This window comes from Mytilus californianus, unplaced genomic scaffold (assembly GCF_021869535.1).
Source record: "Mytilus californianus isolate M0D057914Y unplaced genomic scaffold, xbMytCali1.0.p SCAF_8, whole genome shotgun sequence".
NCBI lineage: Eukaryota > Metazoa > Mollusca > Bivalvia > Mytilida > Mytilidae > Mytilus > Mytilus californianus.
The window spans coordinates 302,683-330,000 of NW_026262734.1; the positions used below are offsets into that span (position 1 = coordinate 302,683).

The window sequence follows — 27,318 nt, forward strand, 5'->3', positions numbered from 1 at the left end:
AGTCGAGTTATTAAGTAACATACATGTACAATTAAGGTATGTTACTAAGTTTGATTTGCTGATAAACTTCCTTAATAAAGAAACATTATATAAAGTAAACATGTTCTTTATATTTTGCTGTGTGCAATTGGCCTAAATATGAAGGACAGTACAGCCCTGAAAATGGTATATCCCATTTTACACATGACATGTACATGATGTATGCAGGAAAGACTTATTTGATTGTATCACCTTTGCGACAATTAATTCGTCTCTGCATTGTAATTTACTGTCTGTCTTTTAATTTGATATCCTATCATAGAACATTATCATAATTTGATGTTGGGTTTGTCCACAATTTGGAATCTATATAATACAGATATACTGTTCCCAGATGGACTTCAATCTTAATTATTTATTGTCAATATTGAAAAGTTGATCCATCCTTTAGAAAAGTTGTTTCAAACATAATTAATCCCTGTTCCCCTCCCCCTCTATAAGTTTAAAAGGCTACATTTTCTCCTTTCCTTTTTTAGAACAGCAAATGCAGAAATGATTTAATTTGGTTTCAGAGAAATAAGCCAAAATCTACATTTTACCCCTATGTTCTATTTTTAGCCATGGCGGCCATCTTGGTTGGTTGGCCGGGTCACCTGACACATTTTTTTTAAACTAGATACCTCAATGATCATTGTGGCCAAGTTTGGTTAAATTTGGCCCAGTAGTTTCAGAGGAGAAGATTTTTGTAAAAGTTAATTATTGAAAAGAGTTGTACTAATAAAAATATGTAATTACATGTATTTGCAAGATTTAAAATATAACATTTAAAATTTTTTGAGTTTTAGCATGTTAATGTTCCACCTACCATTTACTAAAACTGTGATTTCATTGCGGCTAGTCTGTAAAAAGGATGTCAATTAGAGAAGCCAATATTTTGGGGCATTGATTTGAAAACATCAAATAGCTGTCCATGAGCATGATTAGAGGGGTATTTAATTGGTGATAGATTAGGAATCTTATTTCATTTGGACATTAGAGAGGGACATCAATCTGAGTATTATATTATTGATTCAGTTTTGATGGTAAATAGCTATAGACACTGATAAGTGATAAGTGACAGTCTAATAACATTTTATAGTTTTGATTGTTTGTTTTTCAGTTTACTATGATTAGGTGGATGTATGATCTCATATTAAACAGAGGGGTACTCAGCCTATATCAATTTGTGCATGAAGCAATTTAGGTACCGAATCATTTTACCACAACTTTGTGAAAGTTTTAACCGGTGTTCCCCATTTATACCATTTATACCGTACATGTATACTGAAAATATGATATAAAATTAAAGGTTTTTTGTTTCAGGACTTCAGATCCTCGTGCTACTAGCAATATCATGAACATGAATATGATGCTAGGTGATTTTGTTACACTTTTTTAAACTTCTGCACTGCCTACTGATAACAGAGTCCTGAGTAGATGTAAGTGTCATTCAGTATTGTAAAAAAGGACCTTTCTGCCCTAATTGATTTCTAAAATTATATTTCATTGTTCAACATCTATCATTCATTTGTCAATTTGTCAAATTGTGTGAATTAACAGTAAATGTTAATAACAGCACTTTCATACCACAACAAAACTAGCTTAATACTGTACTGGCTTCACTAATATTTGTATTCATATAACAAAAAAATCTTGGAACAAGAATATTTTTGCAATACCTTTTTCATTTTAAATTCTATAACTTTTTAGATAAATAGAACATATTCGCACAATTAAATATCTTCTAATCTGAGAAACAATTTTGACATTTAAATGAAATATTTTACTGATGGTACTGGGAAGATCCACCACAAAGAAACATAAATATAACAATACAAATAGTACATGCATGCATGTTCTCCAATACCATCTCCCATATAAAAAATCACATCATGAAGAAATGGACTTTGTGTTCCTCTCCTAGCTACAAATGTATCCTAAATCAAAGGTGTAGAACATATTTTATCATAATCATTTAGTAATCAATGCAATTAGTGTCTCCATGACAGTCTTGAACATTAAAACAAAGTATTAAATAAACAATACTGCTAACGTTAAGTGTTTGGCTCAGTAAAGCTGTCATTGTGCAACACAGTTTAATATATATAGAACTCTATGTCAACATGAAACACTGTCAAACATCCATACATACTATCCACATTGATCTGTGTCCACACTTGTCATGCTTGTAATAATATCAAAATAAAATATTTTCCAAAAATGACAAATAAAACTTTTGAATACAAAAACTACCTTATTACATATATACATTAATCTTTTACTTACCTTGTATCATTAGACAGTTATAAATTAGAATCACCAACGGCAACAAATACTTCATATCTCTGTGATGATACAATATTCAACAGCAGGTGTTTTCTATAAGATTTATTCAACAGCTTGTTTCTTTTTCTATAAAAATAAATCTAAGTAAACTGTATATAATACATCTGAGTTGAATCCAAGCTTATGGTATTAAAAGTTATAAATGTTGTGTAATAGTCTTGTTTTGAGTAGTAAGTTTTAGACTGTAATTTGGCTTATTGTCTTTGGACATGGATTTCTCCTTCATTATAAAACTTTTTTGCAAATACACACTTGGTATCTTCTAATTGTTTTATTTAGTATGATCACGTTTTTCTCAGACTGTTAATTACATCTTTTCACTAAATCCATAGGATGTGTACGTACTGATTTATTTTTTTTAGTCTGGAAAACATGATATATTTACTAGTTGTAATTGGCTTCGACTTCAATAACTAATAATAATACATCCATATCATTTGAGCTTTTATGGTCAGTTGTCTCATATTTGCAATGATACCACATTTTCTTATACCGGTAGTTTCATATTAATTGAAAATATGAAATAACAACTCATCTCAAATCAAATTCTGCATTGAATTGAAAACAATTATGTTTATCAATAAAACAACTAACATTGAAGGAAACTTGCAAGATATCAGATATTATTTTTCCTGCTATCATTATATTGGATTATTTGCATCAATAGCTATATATAACCTTAGCAGCTATTAATATACATGATATAAATATGTCCCAAAGTTGTTGTTTTAAATGTTATGACTAACTGATGCAATGTTTTACTTTTAAAACAAATTATCAACCATAACTGTATGTTACGATTCTCATTAGTCTTCATGTTTATTGATGAAAATATAAAATAAAATATTCAAACATTATTGTGGTTTTTTTCAAAAGGCCTCAGACATGTCAGAATTACCAATATATTATCCAATAAATGTGGATAGTGTCCACATGTGGACACAGATGATGCCCCCACTTGCATATCATATAGTTATAAAGGGACATAACTGAAGAACGGTAAGAGTGACGCTACCCAAATTTGAACTTGATCTGAGTTTTGTGGTAATTAGCATTGTGTGTAAGTCTCATAACATTTGGTTGAGGCTAACTTAAGTAGAGAACAGAAACTAAAAATTCAGCAGTTTTTATACGATCGCAAAAATTAAAAAATTTTTAGTCGTATATTGGTATCATGTTGTTGTTGTCGTCGTGGTCAGCGTCGGCGTCGTCCGAAGACAGATGGTTTCCGGATAATAACTTTAGTATAGGTAAATAGAAATCAATGAAATTTTAACACAAGGTTTATAACCACTAAAGGAAAGTTGGGATTGATTTTGGGGTTATGGTCCCAACTGTTTAGGAAATAGGGGCCAAAAAAGGGGCCCAAATAAGCATTTTTGTAGTTTCCAGACAATAACTTGTGTTAAAGTGTATGAATCTCTCTGAAATTTTACCACAAGTTTACATACTACAAAGGGATGGTTAGGATTGACTTTGGGGGTTATGGCTCAAACCATTTAGGAATTATGGGCAAAAAAAGGGGAAAAACAAGGGTTTCTCTGGTTAAAGGACAATTGAGACAATTTAAAAGTAGTGTAAGGGAGGTAATCGAAATCAATTTTAAAGAACAATGTTTGATTACCTCTCTTACACTGCTTGTAAATTATGTATTAAGAAATGATGATTGTCTTGAGGTGATTAGCTGTCAATTTATTTTTAGCAGTTACTATTAATTAATATTAATTTTAGCCATGACTATTTATGTCATTTTATATTTTAAGACTTTTATGATGTATGATTGAATTAAATTGGATTAAAAAATTACAGACAGTCTACCCTCTCGGTCTAAATGATAATATCATGGGAATTGGTAATATATCAAGAACCGATTCTGTTAACATTTTGGATATAGTTTCTAAAACTGTTCGTAAAAACCGTTCTCATGGGCGAAGAAAAAATCGCAATCAAAGAAAATTTCGGACCAACCATACAAATATTTCGGACCTAATTTCTATTTCAAAAAACAACGGCAGACATTACCTATTAACCAAGCTCTGTTCTTTACCTATAAATAAATTAAATAAAATTTTAGAGGATTGCAACACAATTTCATATTGCAGTCCTAAATATGAAATCGTTCAAATTATAATGGCATATTGTTATTCTAAACTGTTTCCCAAAATTGATCGCCCTGAAGATCATAAAAAACATTTTATTAAAATAAAGTATGTCAATAAAGGTTTTGATTTTGTAAATATTGCCGGTATTTTTAACGAACATTCTGTTAAAGAACAAATTCCTTGATATTTTGATAATACTGAACTCCCTCTTATTTGTTATATTTACAGGAAATCTACCCGAACATTTGTGTTTAATTATAGCCAAGTCTGTAAAGATGTAAATATCAGTGAAAATACACCTCAGTCATGTAAATGTAGTAATTTCGAATACACTTATGGCCCCATTTCCCATGTTATAACAGGAGACCTTAACATCGTTCGCGACCGAGAGTTAAAATCATTCCTCAGTAAAGGACCTAAATATCGTCCCCCGTCAATTATTAATTGGAATGAGTGTCGTAATATCATCCACGACTCACTTCGTGCTTACTGTTTGAAATGGATAAAACGGGAAAAAGCTGACAAAAAATCTTTGGACTCTTTTTTTAATTCAGTAATGAAGATAGTTGATATACGTATACAACATTTTAAAGAACATTTTAACCTTAACAACAACCATAAAAATCCTATTTCTCGTATCAAACATAAACTAAAAGAACTAGCCAAGGAATTTGTTTTTGTCCCGGCTGATAAAGCTGCTAATAATATCATTATAGTTTGACGTAAATTTTACATTGAGGTTCTGCAAAAGGAAATCACGAATTCACCAACATTCCAACTGACTTCATTTTCAGAAAACGATATCTGTAACAAACATAAACTATTAGCTACTTCTTTACAAGCAGAACCAAATACAATGAAAGTCCCAACTATGTACTGGCTTCCGAAGCTACACAAATCACCTTACAAATATAGATTTATTTCGTCTTCAAGTCATTGTTCCACTACTAAATTGTCTATTCTACTTACTAGTACACTTGGTACAATCAAAAACCTGATAATAAATTGTTCAAATAAGGCCTTTGAAAATAGTGGAATTAACTACTTTTGGAGTGTCAAAAACTCGTTGGAAGTACTTGATAAATTGCATGCATATATTGGTGAACTGATTTTGAATCTGTTCAAAGTTTTGATTTTTCTACCCTATATACCACTTTGCCTCATATTCTTATTAAGAAAAAATTCACACACCTAATTAAATGGGCATTTAAAAAGTCGGAATGCGAATACATATGTTCAAACTCTTTTAGGTCATTTTTTAGTAGCAACAACCAAAAGAGCTATGTCAATTGGACATGCTTTGATACTATATCTGCACTTGAATTTTTACTTGATAACATTTTTGTTCGCTTTGGAGATTCCGTATATCGTTAAGTTATCGGAATTCCAATGGGGACTAACTGTGCACAACTTATTGCGGACCAGTTTTTGTATTGTTATGAGTTACAATTTATGACTAAAATCAGCAAAGACCCATCGAAACAACATCTGATACAAAAATTTAACAATACTTTTAGATATTTGGATGATATATTGGCTCTCAATAATGATGACTTCAGTATGTATACTAAAGAAATTTATCCTGTTGAACTTACTTAAAATAAAGCTAATACTAACAATGACCACTGTCCTTTCCTCGATCTTGATATCTATATCATTAACTGGAAGCTTAATACAAAAATTTATGATAAAAGAGATGATTTTTCATTTCCTATCGTTAATTATCCATTTTTAGATGGTGACGTTCCCTTGTCACCATCTTATGGTGTTTATATATCTCAACTTGTACAATTCGCTTGTGTATGTAACAACGTATTAGATTTTAGCGAGAGAAATTTATGTATTACTGAAAAATTATTACACCAGGGTTTTCGATATCATAAACTAGTCAAAACATTTACTAAATTTTATCATCGGTATAGGGACATCATTCGTAAATATAACTCAACATGCAGACATCTTATACGTTCAGGTATTTCACATCCAATCTTTTATGGTAATATTCTTTACAAAGCACAAAAATGTCAGTATTCACTTCAAAAGCTAACAAAACCTTTAAACAGACTTATTAAGAAGGGATATAGTTACGATACTGTTGTCAGGTCATTAAAGATTGCATATTTTGGCTTTAATATTGAATCACTTATAGGGTCTTTGCATCGGAATTAAATATATTTATACTAAAACCAGTTGTTGGCATGACACGGGTTATGTTCTTCTCATATATTTTATGATGGTATAATACTAAACCCCTAACAGGAGGGATTGTGCCTGATATTCATATGATGAAGACATAATCTTTCAATCAGTTTAATTGAGGTCTGGAGCTGGCATGTCAGTAACTGCTAGTAGTCTGTTGTTATTTATGTATTATTGTCATTTTGTTTATTTTCTTTTGTTTCCTATTCTGACATCGGACTCGGACTTCTCTTAAACTGAGTTTTACTGTGCGTACTGTTGTACGTTTGTTTTTTCAACATTGGCTAGAGGTACAGGGGGAGGGTTGAGATCTCAAAAAACATCTTTAACCCCGCCGCATTTTTGCGCCTGTCCCAAGTCAGGAGCCTCTGGCCTTTGTTAGTCTTGTATCATTTTTAATTTTAGTTTCTTGTGTATAATTTGGAGTTTGGTATGGTGTCCATTGTCGGTGGACTGGTATACATGTTTGTTTAGGGGCCAGATGAAGGACGCCTCCGGGTGCGGGAGTTTCTCGCTGCATTGGAAACCCATTGGTGGCCTTCGGCTGTTGTCTGCTCTATGGTCGGGTTGTTGTCTCTTTGACACATTCCCCATTTCCATTCTCAATTTTATTAAATGGGTATTTATGGTTGCAAACTCCATTAGAAATTTGAATTGAGATACTGACCATATCTTGAGGGAAAGAATTTTTTTTTGGAATAAGGGAAAGGGGGGGAGGTGAAAATAAAATGCTTCGCTGGGCGCAGCTTGATACGACCGCAGAGGTCGAACCCTGAACAGTTGGGGCAAGTATGGACACAACATTCAAGCTTGATACAGCTCTGAATTTGGATTGTGATTAAATATTTGACACAGCATAGGTTTCTGACACAGAAAGAATGTGGTCTAAGAACTTGAATTTTTTTAATTTACCTATTATGGTCCAATGTCCAAAATCAAAATACATGGTTAGATTCAGCATATCAAAGAACCCCATATATTCAATTTTTGTTGAAATCAAACAAAGTTTAATTTTGGACCCCAACTTGGACAAACTTGAAAACTGGGCCCATAATCAAAAATCTAAACACATGTTTAGATTCAGCATATCAAAGAACCCCAAGAATTCAATTTTTGTTAAAATCAAACAAAGTTTAATTTTGGACCCTTTGGACCTTAATGTAGACCAATTTAAAAAAACAGGCCCCAAATTTAAAAATCTAAATACACGGTTAGATTTTGCATATCAAAGAACCCCAATAATTCAATTTTTGATGAAATCAAACAAAGTTTAATTTTGGACCCTTTTGACCTCAATATAAACCAATTTGATAGCGGGGCCCACAAATAAAAAATCTAAATACATGGTTAGATTCAGCATATCAAAGAACCCCATATATTCAATTTTTGTTGAAATAAAAAAAAGTTTAATTTTGGACCCCAACTTGGACCAACTTGAAAACTGGGCCCATAATCAAAAATCTAAACACATGTTTAGATTCAGCATATCAAAGAACCCCAAGAATTTAATTTTTGTTAAAATCAAACAAAGTTTTATTTTGGACCCTTTGGATGTAGACTAATTTAAAAAAAACGGGACCCACAATTAAAAATCTAAAAACACGGTTAGATTTTGCATATCAAAGAACCCCAATAATTCAATTTTTGATAAAATCAAACAAAGTTTAATTTTGGACCCTTTTGACCTCAATATAAACCAATTTGATAGAGGGCCCACAAATAAAAAATCTAAATACAAGGTTAGATTCAGCATATCAAAGAACCCCATATATTCAATTTTTGTTGAAATCAAACAAAGTTTAATTTTGGACCCCAATTTGGACCAACTTGAAAACTGGGCCAAAAATCTAAAATCTAAATACATGTTTAGATTCAGCATATCAAAAAACCCCATATATTCAATTTTTGTTGAAATCAAACAAAGTTTAATTTTGGACCCCAACTTGGACAAACTTGAAAACCGGGCCCATAATCAAAAATCTAAACACATGTTTAGATTCAGCATATCAAAGAACCCCAAGAATTCAATTTTTGTTAAAATCAAACTAAGTTTAATTTTGGACCCTTTGGACCTTTATGTAGACCAATTTAAAAAACAGGACCCAAAATTAAAAATCTAAATACACGGTTAGATTTGGCATATCAAAGAACCCCACTAATTCAATTTTTGATGAAATCAAACGAAGTTTAATTTTGGACCCTTTTGACGTCAATATGAACCAATTTGATAGCGGGCCAACAAATAAAAAATCTAAATACATAGTTAGATTCAGCATATCAAAGAACCCCATATATTCAATTTTTGTTGAAATCAAACAAAGTTTAATTTTGGACCCCAATTTGGACCAACTTGAAAACTGGGCCAAAAATCAAAATACATGTTTAGATTCAGCATATCAAAGAACCCCAAGAATTCAATTTTTGTTAAAATCAAAGAAAGTTTAATTTTGGACCTTTTGGACCTTAATGTAGACCAATTTAAAAAACCGGAACCAAAATTAAAAATCTAAATACACGGTTAGATTTGGCATATCAAAGAACCCCAATAATTCAATTTTTGATGAAATCAAACAAAGTTTAATTTTGGACCCCAATTTGGACCAACTTGAAAACTGGGCCAAAAATCAAAAATCTAAATACATGTTTAGATTCAGCATATCAAAGAACCCCATATATTCAACTTAAATTAAAATCAAACAAAGTTTAATTTTGACCCTTTGGACCTTAATGTAGACCAATTTGAAAACTGGACCCAAAAATAAAAATCTAAATACACGGTTAGATTCGGCATAACAAATAAATAAATGTGGTCAAAGATTTTACAAATCTAATGCGCCATACTGTGCAATTAAAGATTACTTCTTGAAATTTTTCAATATTTGAAATTTAAAAAAAAAATAATATTTGAAGAATAATTCTTTTTAATTTCTGAAATCTGAAATGAGAAAAAAAAGACCCCCCACAATTTCTTTTTACCCCCCCCCCCCCCCCTTTTTTCCCCAAAAAAATTTTTTCCCCTCAAGATATGGTCATAATCTCAATTCAATGGAGTTTGCAACCATAATTACCCATTTAAATTTACCATAGTGCTAACTAAATCTATTTTATAATAGAATTTAAAATATAGTGTCAAATCTTTCATATGGATTTTTTTGTAAAAAAAAAAAGATGCAACATTTGCAGATATTTTTACTGGTCTTCCTTTATAAATATGCATTTCTTTAAACATAATTTAAAAGCAGTGTAAGGGAAGTAACCAAAACGTTGTATTTGGATTACCTCCTTTACACTGTTTTAAATTATCTTAATTGTTCATTAACCATTACTTTATACATAATTTAAAAGCAGTGTAAGGGAGATAATTTCAATGATGTATTTGATTTATCTCCCTTACACTGCTTTAAATTATGTTTTGTACGAAATGTACTAAAGTATTTGTCCATTAACCAGGACAACCTTGTTTTTCCCCCTTTTTTACCCCTAATTCCTAAACGGTTTGAGCCATAATCCCCCCAAAGCAAATCCTAACCATCCCTTTGTGGTATGGAAACTTGTAGTATAATTTCAGAGAGATCCATACACCGTTCCACAGTTATTGTCTGGAAACTAGAAAATGCTTATTGTTGGCCCCTTTTTGACCCCTAATTCCAAAACTGTTGGTACCATAACCCCCAAAATCAATCCCCACCTTCCTTTTGTGGTATTGAACCTTATGGTAAAATTTCAAAGAGATCCATTCACTTAAACTAAAGTTAGAGTGCGAAAACCAATGTGTCTTCGGACGACGACGACGACGACGCCAACGTCATATTAATATACGATAAAATAATAATATCATATAAAAATTGGAGGGGGGGGACAATTTTTTTCATTTCAGATTTCAGAAATTAAAAGAAAATTTCTTCAAATATTTTTTTTTGGGGGTTAATATTCAACAGCATAGTGTATTGCACAAAAGCAAAAAACCGGGGTAAAATTATTTTTTTTTGGGGTGGGGGTGGGGGGGGGTCAATTCACAACAGCATAAAACCAAAAATTGAATATAAATTCAAATCATATAACCAATTTGAAGTTCTTTGACTACAGTTATTCTGTGTCAGAAACCTATTATGTGTCAAAAATTTAATTACAATCCAAATTCAGACTTGTATCAAGCGTGAATATTGTGTCCATTTTTGCCCCAACTTTTCAGGGTTGGACATCTGCGTTCGTATCCAGCTGCGCTCAGCGAAGTTATTTATTCTATTTGTAAACATGCATACATGTTACTCTAGAACGGTTGTGTATAAGTTTTATAACATTTGGTTGAGACAAACTAAAGTTAGAGAACGGAAACGAAAAATTTTTGTTTATAAAGGGACATAACTCAAGAATGGTAAAAGTGTCACCAAATTTCGTACTTAATCTGTATTATGTAGTAATAAGCATTGTGTATAAGTTTCATAACATTTGGTTGAGGCAAACTAAAGTTAGAAAACGGAAACAAAAAATTTGTACTTGATCTTAGTTTTGTGGTAATGAATATTGTGTATAGGTTTCATAATGTTTGGTTGGGGAAAACTTAAGTTACAGAATGGAAACTAAAAATTTTGCAATCTTTCGATTTATAAAGGGGCATAACTCAATAATGGTTAAAGTGACACTACCCAAATTCAACTTGATCTCTGTTTTATCAGTGGAAGTCAGAATTAAACATTGCATTGTATAAAGCGTTGATTGTAGTTGATTCAACTATAATCATGGACAATTTTAAAAATTACTTGATATTTAGAAGAAAATAAAAATTTTGCAATTTTTCCATTTATAAAGGGACATAACTCATAACGGGTAAAGTGATGCCACCAAAATTCAAACTTGATCTGTGTTTTGTGGTAATAAGCATTGTGTATAAGTTTCATAACATTTGGTTGAGGCAAACTTAAGTTAGAGAACGGAAACTAAAAATTTTGCAATTTTTCCATTTATAAGAGGGCATAACTCTAGAACGGTTAAAGTGACGCCACCAAAATTCAAACTTGATCTGTGTTTTGTGGTAATAAGTTTCATAAAATTTGGTTGAGGCAAACTCAAGTTAGAGAACGGAAACCAATTTTGGGACATACAGACGTACGTTCGTATTTAAACGTACGTACAGACGGACAAGGGTAAAACTTAATGCCCCCACCGCTACGGCGTGGGAATAATAAAAAACATTTTAATAAAATTTTGTGACTTAGGAATCTGTATGCAACTAACCAAAATTTGTTGGTTTCAACCATATTGGCTAATACATATTTTCTATCAGAGCTAGCACAGTACCATTTCTGCAAGGGTAATAACTACACTCCCAAAGCATGCAAAAAGAAGTCAATTACATCTTTCACCCATGTTGACAAGTTTATTAAATTAGTATTCTGATGAACATTCTAATTATTGAAGATTCTCTCTATCTAATGTTGTTTCTCACAAAAAAAAAGAGATAAAAATCATCTTTCAAGGGAAGAACAATAACTCCTGTTGCTAATGTCATAAATTCCATCTAAATGTGTGTCAAAAATTGATGTGAGGACCATTTTTTTTATTTATTTACTTATTAAAGTTAAAAAATTATTATTACATACGTGTGTCTGGGGAATATTTTTTTCTTTTTGCATATATATACTTTGAATTTGTACTTTTTTTATCTTATTTCCCAAAATAATCTAGTAGAAAAGAATATTTTTCAAGGTCAGGTCAGGTCAGTTGTTGGTGCACTTTTAAATGGAAGGTGTCAGTATAATCTAGTAGTTGGGACCAATCACCTAAATGGGTCATAGTAACCCATCTTGGGTATCAAAGCCCAAATGGGATTGAAATAAAATGTATTGTACTGTGCAAAAAAATCTTAATTTTCAATTTAGCAAAAAAATAGATATGGACATTGCTCCCCTCCCCTCCCCACATATTTTAGATTTGACAAACAGTGATGTTGGCATACAACTTGAAATTGTTACGCTGTTACGCCAAAAATGATGCCCCGCCTGACCATAGGAAATTATAAATTTAACACTATGTATGATGATGTAACTGTAGGAGGAGATAGCCAGACAAACCATGATCTCTTTAGGCAGCTAGTACCAAACAAGAGTGCACACGCTGCAATGTCTCGCCTTCTTTACTAACCATTGATTTTATGTTGATAGTCCTAAATATAAAGCTTTACTACAACTATCACATAACCTTAACATGATCCAAGAAAATGAGGTCAAGGTCAGATAAACCAAACTGGAAATATATGTACACCTTACAATCATTCCATACACCAAATATGCTTTAAAATGAGTTGACATATTGCACATTGCACATAGTGTCTAAGAAACAAACTTAACCAGGAAAACTTAACATTGATCAATGAACCATGAAAATGAGGTCAAGGTCAGATGAACCCTGCCAGACAGACATGTACATCTTACAATCATTACATGCTTTAAATATAGTTGACCTATTGCATATAGTATCTAAGAAACAAACTTAACCAGGAAAACTTAAGATTGACCAATGAACCATGAAAATGAGGTCATGGTCAGATGATAATTGACAGACATACATATGCACCTTACAATCATTCCATATACCAAATATAGTTGACCTATTGCTTATAGTATCTGAGATATGGACTTTACCACGAAAACTTAACCTTGTTCACTGATCCATGAAATGAGGTCGTTGTCAAGTGAAAACTGTCTGACAGGCATGAGGACCTTGCAAGGTTATAATGCACATACCAAATATAGTTATCCTATTACTCATAATAAGAGAGAAATTAACATTACAAAAAATCTTAACTTTTTTTCCAAGTAGTCACTAAACCATGAAAATGAGGTCAAGGACAATGGACATATGACAGACGGAAACTTTGTAACATAAGGCATCTATATACAAAGTATGAAGCATCCAGGTCTTCTAGCTTCTAAAATATAAAGTTTTTAAGAAATTAGCTGACGCCTCCGCCGCCAGATCACTATCCCTATGTCGACCTTTCTGCGACAAAAATCGCAGGCTCGACAAAAATGACATAGTCCAACTACCTGTCATTTTCAATATATTTGAAAAAAAATGAAAATCCTGTAGCCATGCACACCTCCATTATGTGTATGAACATCCTACAATATATTAAAGCTGTATATCCAAAACTGTAGGAGGAGATAGCTGGACAAACCATGATCTCTTTATGCAGATAGTACCAAAAAATGACTTAGTCCAACTACCTGTCATTTTCAGAATATTTGAAAGAAATCAAAATCCTGTGGTCATGCACACCTTCATTATGTGTATGAACAAAATATCCTACAAAATATCAAAGCTGTACCTCGAAAACTGTAGGAGATAGCTGGACAAACAATGTATCCTTATCCAGATGGACGAACAGACGGACGGACGGACAGATAAACGGACGGACAGATAAACGGACGGACAGACGGACGAATGAATGGACGGACGGACAGACGGAGGGACAGGGGTAAACTAATACCGTTAATTGGGTTATTTTGGTTGTAGTTTTATTTTGGTTCATTTGGTGCCTCCAATGAAAGTGCCAAAATTAAACACACGAAAATAAAACAAACACTAAAAATTGAAACGCTAAAATCACGTACCAGTACGATAGTTTCGTAATGTTAATTGTTGGGGAAAATATGTTATTATATCTTCCGTATATTTCCTACAATTCTACACATTTGAACATTGACATTGCCAAATCTGCAAATAAATACTTGGTAATTTGACAAAACTATATAATCTTTATTCAATTGTCAATTTTCTGAAATTGTAAAGAAAACAGAACATGATTTTTTATTCACACGTCATAAATATGCCAGGTTATTGCTGATTAGTAACCCTTATTGGTAATTAGAATATCAAAACTCTTTGTAATCCTTTATCTTCAATTAATTAACATGTACTGCCAAAGGTATAAGGATTAAAATTTAAATCCTTGATCGTCAAATTAGATTAACACGTAATGCAATAGCGATGATTATAATTTATTTCATATGATATTTGTAAAAGATAAACATCTATTTGAAATGTGTTTTTAACGTTTAAGAATTTATTTTATATTTTCTTTCAGCTTTGAACCACTATATACAGAATTAATTACAATTGTATCTGTATCCGATTCCTTCATTAAGTTAACTTTGTCGTGTTTCTAGTTTGAGAAATTCAATGATATTTTGTCAATAAACAGGTAAATAAAGGCAAATATGAATGAGCTTACTCACTACTGTTGTTCCAACATTAAACATATTAATTGGATGAAGCACCACTATTACACACACCAAAACAAAACACATGCCTTTCGAGAGAAAACCGCCAAAATATCCCGACGCCAAAATTTCTCAATTTACGGTATGCCCCCCGACATTTTGTTGCGAGAGCATAAAAAATTAAATTATAGTAGTAACTTTAATTTTGGTTAGCAACTTTACCGAAAACCAATAAGCTGCTAGACTGACTCCTCTGTAAATCCTGCATCTTCAAAGGACTTCAAAGGGATCAAACTCATCAACATGATAAACAACCAGTTACTTACTAAATCTGATTGTGTTGCCTTTTATGTATTCATTTACACTTTGTTATATTTTCCCTTGAATCCAAAATAACTTTTTCGGCACAGTATATGTAGCAGTGGTTTGATTCCGCCAGTGTACTTTATCCGGAGGAAGAAAATCACCAGTGATTTTTATCCACCAACAAAAATTCACTAGGTTTTTCCATCCAGGTCCAGTGTGAAACATCCACCAGTCATTATAAGGTTCTAAAAAGGTTTTTTTGAAGGGGAAACATGTATAAAATGTGGCTTTATAGTTTTTAGTGTTTTTGAAACTTGCATAGTTGATTTATGTAAAAAGTGGAGAGTTTTCATCCAAGGAATGTTCACACTAGTGTTTTTAAACAAGGAATGATTACACTAGTGATTTTGTATGGGAATGATTGCACTAGTTATTTCATACCGGGGATTACACTAGTGCTTTAGATCCATATATTGATGAAGTGATTAGTACTCATTTTGAACACACGATAACACAATAATGCTTATTAACAAATAAGATTTAAATAATTTTTCTATGCAAATCTATAAAATTATATGCTTTTAAATTGTTACTAATTGTAATTTATATTTATTGGATTGCCCGGTCGACTTGGATATGGATATAAAATCATATCTTCTATGTCAATTACAAAGGATGCTTCTATAATTGAAACTTTATGTAAGAACAAATCTGCTCTTTAAATTTGGTGTATATCAAGTTCAATGTCCTGGTCATTGATAAAGTATTTTGAGTTATAAAAATGTTTTGATTAGACCGGTTTATTGTTTACACAAATAAATGGGTTAAAATTAGAATAATTTTCAAGGAACCAGTTTAATTAATCTGAATCAATCGATCGTTTCATGATATATAAATAATGACATAGAAGATGTGATTTTATCTTCAAGTTGACCAAAACGCAAATGCACAGAAAAACACCGGCAATCCAGTATATATGAATATTACAATAAGTGACAATTTACAAGCATATGATTTTATGGATTTGCATAGAAAAATTATTTAATCTAATTCTTTAATAAAGCATTATTGTGTTATCATGTGTTCAAAAAGAGTACTAAGTCAGGAGCCTGTAATTCAGTGGTTGTCGTTTGTTGCTGTGCTACATATTTGTTTTTTGTTCATTTTTTTGTACATAAATTAGGCAGTGGATTTTCTCGTTTGAATTGTTTTACATTTGTCATTTGGGGGCCTTTTATAACTGACTATGCGGTATAGGCTTTGCCCATTGTTGAAGGCCGTACAGGATGAAAAACACTAGTTTACTTTGTCCATTTTTTACATAAATCATCTATGCATGCATATGCAAGTTTTAGTTAATTCAAATACCCCCAAAAATACCAAGCCCCATTTTCTATATGTTTCCCCTTCAAAAAACCCTCTTTAGAATATTTATGAGTGGTGGATAATTTACACTGGACCGGGATTAAGGTTCATCATAACAAATGGATAAAAATGGCCGTGTTTAGACCTCAAAAACTACTGAGTACAGACTAACCTGTGCAGTTGGAAAAGTTTTAAGGCCTGGCATTCACTAGATATATAAAATTTAAATGCATTTTGTGTTTCAGAAAGATAAAATCTTTTTTGGATTTTGATGAGCATTTTTTTTCGTTCCTGCAGAAGGTGTAAAAATAAACTAAGTTTGGATACAACTTTGAGATGCTCCCTCTCAGGTAACAACTGTTTTGTATTGTATTGATTGTCCTTGATTGGCATGGACAATAGACAGACAATAGATATCTACACAACTATAGGTGAGTTAAAGGGTGTAACTGATTGGACAGTATCAAAAGCAATTCAGGTGTTTGCTTATTTTACACCTTCTGCCAGTCAAGGATATAACTCTATAGTTATTACAGATACTTTCATGAGTTGTCTACTCTTTATTCCTTAAATTTTCTAAATCTGTAGTAACATATGTTTGTTATTTGTTAAATAAATCATAAATATTTTAATTTTTAGTGGGCACTTGGGAATTCTTGAAACTTTGTGCAGAACTGGAAACTAAATACATAGCCTTGATAACTAATTTTCGAATTAAATTAATACATTTTTCATCAACCATGGTAAATCAATGAGACAAGGCTTTTAAGGGATAAACTTAGCTGTAATAACATAGCTTAGTTATTAAAGGCATGTAACTTATTATATGAGACACTTGGGAATTACTGAGAAGCTTGCGCAGAACCTCATTACATGCTCTGATCATTATTTCTTACAATAAATTAAAATACATTGTGATTAAGCATGATGTTATGTCTGAGCAAAGGCTTTGAAGTGATGTAGAGAAGCTGTAATAACACCCTTTAGTTATTACAGGCATAATTTTTCTGTAATAACATAGGTGTACTATGCATGATTGGCAAACTATGAACTGTTATATCTTTCTATAGTTTAGTATACATAAAGACAATAATAATATTAATAGAACTTGTATACATTTTAACAAAACAAATGATGTATATTGTCCCTTTGAAACATGTAACATACATATGTTATCACATTTCTTTGATTTTTTAGACCACAATAACAAATGTTATTTTTCTCTAGAATAACCCTATAGAGTTATATCCTTGACTGTCTGCAGGAACGAAAAAAAAATGCCCATCAAAATCCAAAAAAGATTTTATCCTTCTGAAACACAAAATGCATTTAACTTTTATCATGTTTATATATCTAGTGGATGCCAGGCCTTAAAATGTTTCCAACTGCACAGTTAAGTCTGTACTCAAAGAGTAGTTTTTGAGGTCTAAATACGGCCATTTTGTCCATTTGTTATGATGAACCTTAAAAAACCTAGGGAATTTTTGTTGGTGGATAAAAAACACTAGGAATTTTCATCCTCCGGATAAAATACACTGGCGGAATCAAACCCGGCACTGTTACATATATCATGTGAAGCATCACATTCACAATGCTAAACATGTGGAAAGTAAAAATCTAAAAATACTTATATACAGATTTTCAAAAGAAAGTTTAAAACACACATCAAAATTTCAGAATATTTGACATATACATGTACCATTTTTAAACTGCCGCATCAAAAGCAGAATCTTATCCTTACACTGTTACATTGTAACCGGCGACCTGACCACATGCTTCGACTCCGTTTAGGAGACCAAATGAAATGGGGAGTGATATTAGAACCGAGATTAGAACATCTAGCACCTTCTTTATTCTAGGAACGCCTTTTCCTTTATAAAGTTCAAGTTAAAAAGCTTTATATATAGACAAATATTAGTATACAGAAAACATAATAAGGTCTATGATTCGAGCTTTTACAAGACAATAGACAATAAACAAAAGACAATATTTATTTGCACAAAAACATTTACATTAAATAGTTATGGCATACAGTATTGAAACAACAAACTGACAATAATCAGATTAGAGTGACTGGTATTCACACAAAAAAAGACTACAAATACGTGTGTATTGACAGTTAACCAATTATTAATGTCCATGAACAAAAAAGGATACATATCAAAAAATAATAATTATACAGATGTTCTCAATAATGGACAATCATTAATATATTTTGTGGTGATTCTTATAATGACTGGCAAACTGCTTTTCAAAAGTGTGGTCATATGCCTCAGTGTTATAGCTGAATGCAATTTAATAAAATTGAAATTAAGATTAGTATTTTTTGTTTATAGGAATCCCTCAATGATGTGTAGCATGAACAGACTCAGAAGAAATGGCATTCATCAGTGGCGGATCCAAAAGGGGGGGTCCTGGGGTTGGAACCTCTCCCTTTTTTGGATGATCAATGCATTTGAATAGGGAAATTTGGTAGGATCCCCTCCCCCTTTATCCAGGGTTGGGAACCCCCTTATAAAAATGGCTGGATCCGCCCCTGGATATCCTCAATTTCTTGCCTATTACAGGATATATATAGGCAAATGCGTTGATTTCTTTCAATGTTGGTATAACGCCATCTTTCAATTGCTAGGGAATGGGCACTGAGTTTAAATTTACCGAAAACTGATCTGTCAGTTTTAAATTTACATATAACAATATAACGAAGGACTTTTTCCTATTTTGTTAGTCTTACAAAAGAAATTTAGTTTTAACAAACAAAACATTTAAAACAAGCACCATGAGCACTACTAAAAGAAAATAAGGGACTGGTCATTTTCTTTCATTGGGGGGGGAGGGGGAGGGGAATGGGAGGAAACAGTGGAATTTCTCTGGAATTTTTCATGTCCCCACCTTGAGGAATGAAAATAAATTCAAGACCCCCCGCCCCCTTTCCAAAGACAATAACTTTTATCAGTCATAACAATAATACATGTATACAATTTCTATATATATATTATCATCGTTCAATAAAATATAGCATCATTAGTGGATCTAAAGCTTAAAGTAAGAGAAGTTGTTTGTGACTTCAGGGAAGTTTATTTAAATATATATAAGAACGAGAGATGTGGTATAATTGCCAATAAGACAGCTATCCAATAGGCCACCATATGACCTTCAACAGAGTTAAAGTTTAGTGGTAGTAAGCAATTATAGGCCACCGTAGAGCCTTCAATAACGAGAAAAGTCAGCTTTAAAAGGACCGACATGGAAAATGTTAAACAATACAAACGTGAAAACCGGGCCTAATTTATAACAAAACAATTTACGAAAAACAAATACATGTATGACAGACCCGAATCAATGACAACCACTGTACTACAGGCTTCTGACTTGAGACAGGCACATAAGCTCCTGGCTTGAGACATGCACATAATGAATATGGAAGGGTAAAACATGTTTATGAGCGCTCAACCCTTCCTTAACCTGGGACAGCCATTTTACAGCGCAACATAAAAACAAACTGTAAAATTCAGTTGCAATTTGCAACTCAAAATTTCGACAAGAGGCACTGAAACAACAGACACAAAGCACAGAAAAAAGAACTCGTAGTTACTGAAAGCTAGTTCAAAGCCAATTACAACTAATAAATAAATCATATTTTCCCAGACTAAAGTATCAACTAGTACACATCCAGTGGATTTAGTATAAAGACGTAATAAACAGTCTGAGAAACACATGACCTTGTGCAATGATAAAATATAAGTAAATAGTATCTACATGATGTACTTGATTGGTAGGGGTGCCGCTGGGTTCCTGTTACCCCACCCTTTTCATATAATTTAGATTTTTAAAATGTATGTATACCTTTTCATATATTGCGTAGGTAAAAATGTAACCTTTTCCCATATTGGTTTGGTTTCGCGTGGTGTGTTGGAAAAGTGTCTCAGATTCCTTTACTTACGACGAGAATTCGGCTGTGAAAAAAAAATCAGGGCTTTTCATATAATAAGTAATTGGAACTTTATGAAATACCTTTCGAGTTAATAATAAGTTTAGAAAATTAGTTTAAATTGTTTTCTTCTCTAAAACTCTAGTGTAGTTCATTTCAATTTTGTTAAGCTGTCTAGCGAAAAGAATTGATGCCATAGCTTATTGTTCTTATCTGGGGGCTTTTAAACTGTACATGTATTTCTAGATCTGAAGTTATATTTTTGATTTTTAATATTAATAAACATAAATTATAGGAACGCATGATATTTATAACGTGCTGTTTTTATAAATATGATCTGATATACTAGTGTAATAGTCACAAATATGATGTACTCTTTTTGTGTATAGTTTTTTAAATTTTCTATAGTTATTTGTACTGCTCTTTATCTTCTGATTTTAAGTTTTACCTTGTCTAAAAGATCTTCATATGAGCTATTATAATCCTCATAAACAAATCCCAATGATCTCTCCTGGATTTTGTCCATCATAACAAAGTGCCATTCGACAAAATAAAAGAATAACAAATTGCCAAACGACCAAGTCTATTCAGATATTAACCAATACGTTTAAGAACATTTAGTTGACAAGCCTTCTTAGAAATCACAGATATAATTTATGTTTATCAAAATTTAACTAGTAATCTAGTGCAACTCCCAGTAACTTGACATAATTTCCACATTCTACTCTGTTTCCATTACGACTAAAAACAATTGCATGAGTAAAAGGTTGTTTATCAATGGGAAGAGTTTGGAACTTATCTGGATTAGCTTTCACTAAATTGTAATCAAACCAGTCCAGCATTTTGAGAACACATACAAATAAGGAGATGTGGTATGTTTGCCAAGGAGACAACTATCCACCACAGTTCCAAAAAAGTGGATGTAAGCAATTATAGGCAACCGTACGTTTCAAACTGGTTATGTTTGAAGTGGTTAGAATATTTAAAAAATAATATTGTGTTTGTGTTTTTGTCAATCTTGGTAAATTAAACTTTTGAATTTCTTAGGTCTGCGGAGGGGGTATAGATGTTCTTATGTTCGGTTGAAAAATTCACGCCCAGTTTGCACTACATATTGAATAACTGTACGCTTCGGTTTTGTTCATGTTACATGATATATGAGGCTTTCGGTTTTTCAAGTAATGTCATATGAAAAGAAGAGAGAAAAGATTCGTCCGTTTACTGATGACTGAACCTGAGTATTATATAGAGATAATTTAGAGCTGGTATTTTCTGGCATCGCACGATAATATTTGTGGATATCCAAGTGCGTTTTGGTTGAACAATCTAGCTGCAAAGGCATTGTCTCCTTTATCACAATGGTTATCACTTTCTTAATTTTTATAGAATAAAATAGAATATATCAAAATCAGCATATGATAAGGTGTTGTCATCGGCATAGTAGTACTATTGCATTTTAGGTCAAAGTATGGAACCTTGCGGAACATCTTTGAACATAATTTCATAATGCCTATAAATATTATTAATTTTTAATTGTTTTCTGTTTTGTAAGTAGCACTGTAATAATTCTATAAAACTATTTGATAAACCATAAGTTTTCATTTTTGATGATAATAACTCATGCGGCAAACAGTCAAATGTCTTTGAGAAGTCCATCCATATTGCTGCGACAAATTTCTCTTCGTACAGTGCCTTCTCCCAATCCTCGATAACTTAAAGAAAGCAGTTAGACATCTATATCCTGATCTAAATACAGACAATGTTTAAAAAACACAGCAAATACAACGTTCGTAAAATGTGGACGGAAACTTGGCAGCACCCAAACTGGACAATAATTTCCTTTGTCCATCATACTCATTTTCTTAAATAGTGGAAAAAACGGAAGTTTTAAAACTCTTAAAACTGATAATTATAGGTTTTGCCAATTTTAACATCTCAGCGGAAATACCACCTTAACCCGTAGCCTTTTTAGAATTAGGTTTATGTATTTGATTTCTGGCAAAGTCATCTGTCACAGACTGGAGGGTATGTTCTTCGCTCTCATGTGAACAAGTTTAATTAACTTAATACTAGAAGCTTTTCGTCACTGACAGTATTAACATTCTCAATATGTATTGTCACATTAATGAAGAAGTTGTATAGTTACCTTATATATGTGAGAGAGTATATTTTGACTTATATCTTATTTCCATTTTATGTTAAGAAATAACTTATTTGAACAATATTTCAGAAGCATTTATCTTAATCACATTTTTTTTATCATTTTAATAAAAAGAAATTTATTATTTTAAATATTCGGCAATTCACAGATCTTATTTGACCATGTATTTCGATCACGACAGAGATTTATATTAGTCGGATAATTTTGAATGAACAATTTAAAAGTGCATTTACTAAAGAAGATAAATCTTCAATGCCGCATTAGCCAAAAATCCCTTACCCCACCATGCCAGATATAACCATTAATATTAATGGCATAACTGAACTCCTTAAAAATATAAACCCCCATAAAGCTAGTCGACCTGATAATATCCCTGCTATTTTCCGTAATAAACTCTTGGAAGAGATACCCCCTTTCCTTGAATTCTTTTTTCAAAAATCCATAAATGATGGAAAAATTCCAGAAGAGTGGAAACAGGCAAATGTTGTGCCAAAAGATTTTAAAAAGGGAGATAAGCATAACGCAATTAACCATAGACCGGTTTCTTTAACGGCTATTTGCTGTAAGGTCTTAGAACATGTCTTAACTAGTAACATCAGGAAACATTTAGATTTGAATAATTTTTTACATGACTGCCAACATGGCTTTATATTAGTAAACGTTCAATTTGTCATAAGCATTCAGGATATAGCCAAATATATGGCAAAAGGTAACCAAGTTGATGCAATTCTTTTAGATTTTATAAAACTTACAATCCCGCAGAACGAAAGCAAGGCAAATCTTGTTTTGATTTATTAGATTAATGGAGGTTGGTTGAAGTCACTAATGACGTCCTGACACAATCGGACAGGCGTACTAGAGGGCAACATAAGTTTTGGCATATATATACAAGTAAAGACTAGTTTATGTCTTCTTTTTTCCTAAGCACTATTGATGTTTGGAATGATCTCCCGGAGGCAATTTGCATGTCTTCCTCCCTAGAATCCTTCAAAGGTGGTATCTCCACTTTAACATTTGGAGGATCCTGCCTGGCTAATTAACTATTGTATTTAAGCCACTGTACATGATGTGAATATGTTTAACATTAAGCTACAACTAATGTTATTTTAATGCATGTGCATGGCGCCACAGTTACGGGATATTCCACACTCCGGCACCGGAGTCTTTCCCGTAATCGGAAGAAGAAGAAGGATGTCGGGCTAGTGGGGTGTCGGACTAGTAAGGTATCTGACTAATTAACTTATTACGACAGAGGATTACATAAATCAGATTATTAGGATGTCGTACTATTGGGGTGTCGGACTATTGTGATGTCGGACTATTGGAATTTCGGACTATTTGGGTGGCAGACTAATTTACGATCACGACTGAAATTCACCTTAGTCCGACTCTTTGGGTGTCGGATTAGTAAGGTGTCAGACTAATTAACTTATTACGACAGAGGTTTTCATAAATCAGACTTTTAGGATGTCGTACTATTGGAATGTCGGACTATTGAGGTGTCTGACGTTAAGGATGTGGGACTTGTAGGTGAAAGACTTATTTACCATCACGACAGAGATTTACATTAATCGGACTATTGGGGTGTTGGACTATTGGAAGGTTGGACTAGTGAGGTGACATACTAATTTACTAATTACGACATATATTTACATAAGTTATATAGACTATTGGGATGTCGGACTATCATGACTATCGAGATGTTTGACTAGTGGGATGTCGGACTTTTGGAAGGTCGGAGAAGTGGGGTGGCAGACTAATTTTCTAATTAAACAATAAAAAAAAATATTACTGTTTCTGCTGTTCCTCGTCATGAAGCTTTCGCGATGTTTTCAACAATAAGTCAATAAAATATCGTACAGTCAGCAATCCCAAGACAATTGACCCTTTAGCAATAACATAATGAATGTAATTATTATTTTCATAATCATTTATCCATGATCGGATTTAGATTTGGATCGTTAGTCTGACAGCACACAGAAAAGAGCTTTACAGATCGAGCATTTTATTTTTAGTTACAAGCAAAATCAATATCAATTTGTGTCAACGATCTTTAAAATCTCATATCGAAAGATCAGATAGCGCAAAAGTCCAGTTTTAATGATTATTTTTATCCCTTGTATAGAAAAATTATCTTCACTTCAAAAGAAGTCAATTCGGCTGTTTTCTGCTCTTTGGTCGTTTTTTTTTCTCTTTGACACATTCCCCATTTCCATTCTAAATTTTAATTTCCCCACAGAACATTTTATTCCAATTATTTATATCAAATATGAGAGGACGCGATAATAATGGTATTCTTCTTTCTATACAATGCAGGGCTCCTCTGGAGCATTTATCGCACAATCTGACTATGTACAGTTAAAATCGGAGTCGTGTGAGACGGGTTAAAAACAGGTTAAAAACAAGTTGGTCCTTAGAAGCTGTACGTGCTGATTCTCTCCTTGAAGGATTCAAGAGAATCAGCTGCGACCATGGTCTGTGGCAGGGAGTTCCAAAGGGCTATACCAGCGGGGAAGAATGAGTCCTGGTAGCTTCTGGTGGAGCAAGCTACTTGCTGAAGTTTCTGTGTGTGACCCCTGGTTGCTTGGTGAACCGACTGTAACGATAGTGATGGTATTTCGATCAGTTGGTTGATGACTCGAAATATCATTGTGCAGCGGGCCTTGTATCTTCGTGACTGTAGTCTTTCTAGATGTAGTTGTTGGAGCATTGATGTTACACTGCTATCTCTCCTATAGTCACTGACGATGATTCTTGCTGCTCGTCGTTGTATAGATTCAATGGCTGTGATATGATGTTTGGTTGAATGGTCCCAAACAGTAGACGCATATTCAATCTGTGGGCGGACTAGTGTCTTGTAGCTTGTTTCTTTAATGTTTTTTGGGCAGCTGCTTATGTTTCTTCTCAAGAATCCCAAGGTGTTGTTTGCCTTTTTCGTGATGTTACTGATATGTGGACCCCCATGTGATCTTAGTGTCAATTGTAACCCCCAAGTATTTAACCCGGTTATGGTTAGTTGTAAAACATGGCCATGAATGGAATAGTCGGCGCCAGTTATTTTCCGCTTGTTGGTTATGCGGATGACTTCACATTTTTCCGTGTTGAAGCTCATCATCCAGTCTTTCTCAGTCATTGGGCCCCCCTTATAAAAAGTTCTGGATCCGCCACTGCAGTACAACATTGTGTATTTCTATATATTAACTAACCAGATAATAAATGCTTTAAGTGACTTGTAATGGTAATTTCGGTATATGATTGTTGGAAATTTGAGAGATGAATAAAAAGTACACAAAAACCAAAACCAAAGTTATGGAGGGAATAAAGGTATTATGTTCCGTCTTTCATATATAAATTAAATCATTTTAGCTAGATGAAAAATTATGAATTTTTTTTTAAATTATTGTAAAGTTTTCGTCAACTGTTATCATTCACCCGAATAACAGTTTGTTTTTATGAATAAATTTGAAATTCTTAAATAAAAGATTAAATGGTTGTTTTGGGTATATGTAAATCACCTAGAGGTCAATATACGGTCTTAAACAATACACGATTGTGTACACAGTACTGACATGTTTAAATTGCTGCGTGTCTTTAAATAATGCAGTCAACATTCAAAAATAACTATACATGAGATGTTTCTCACTTGTAAGATGAACAGTATAAAATGAGAAGGGTATTTATGACACAAATATTTTTATTTCCGAAAACAATATAATTATTTTAAGGTAGCTCTTTATAAGCAATATATATACACACCGACAAACTTGCTGGGATAATTTGCGGAAGACGTCACAATTGTCAGCCAGCGACATTGCGCCAACATTGATATAAAAAGAAGATGGGGTATGATTGCCAATGAAACAACTCTCCACAAGAGACCAAATGACACAGAAATTAACAACTATAGGTCACCGTACGGCCTTCAACAATGAGCAAAACCCATACCGCATAGTCAGCTATAATTGAGGTTACCAAGAGAGACGCAATGTTAGAAAAAATTACGTTTTATCTTCTAATCCTGTACGATGACATATATTCTTTATTTGACATTTGGCGAATGTATGACAAAAGCAGTTTATGTAGAAAAATGAGAAAAATAGCATTTAATAAGAACCTCTCGATTTCCACATTTTAAGGTAAAACATATATCCCACTTCGGGCATCTTATCCGTTATTTTGAGCATGGCTTCAATAATTAACTAGTCATTCTTGTATGGATTTATTTCCCACTTATTTTATCTGCTTCAAAATGTTTATATTTTCCTTACAAATTTGCACAAATCACCAATTTTCAGCCTCAACTTTCTCGAAAATGTTTTATTTGGTGATTTGTTTTATGATACGCCAAGGCCTGCATCATATTTCAAAATTATAAAAATTACAATACAACGTGAAACTATATCATGTATATCGGATGTCCTTAACAGTATAAAACTAGTATGGACATATATTCAATATCGTCCGCCCATCATTAACCTCTACACTGTATTTTCAAAAACAAAAGAAAATTAAAAGATATCGAGAAATAATTCAAAGGGGATAATCAAAGTATAAATCGACGAAAATCAGACAACACAACTGCAAGGTCAAATAAAATAACACGAGGAAACAAACAAGTATTAATAAATCATATATTTTCTAAAAATATGACTCACTGTTTATATCCTG

At 32.6% G+C, this 27,318-nt stretch overlaps 1 protein-coding gene across 17 annotated transcripts in view; it reads right to left on the reverse strand.

Moving 5' to 3' along the window:
* The window catches only part of LOC127711173 (ankyrin-1-like), a 145,332-nt gene that overhangs the window by 99,445 nt on the left and 18,569 nt on the right, over window positions 1-27,318 (reverse strand). For all 17 annotated transcript variants that reach the window (XM_052217125.1, XM_052217130.1, XM_052217141.1 and 14 more), the window contains exon 2: window positions 2,305-2,430. In XM_052217125.1, the coding sequence (XP_052073085.1) occupies window positions 2,305-2,359 (55 nt within the window). In that variant the 5' untranslated portion in view covers window positions 2,360-2,430. The remainder of the gene's footprint in view (window positions 1-2,304; window positions 2,431-27,318) is intronic.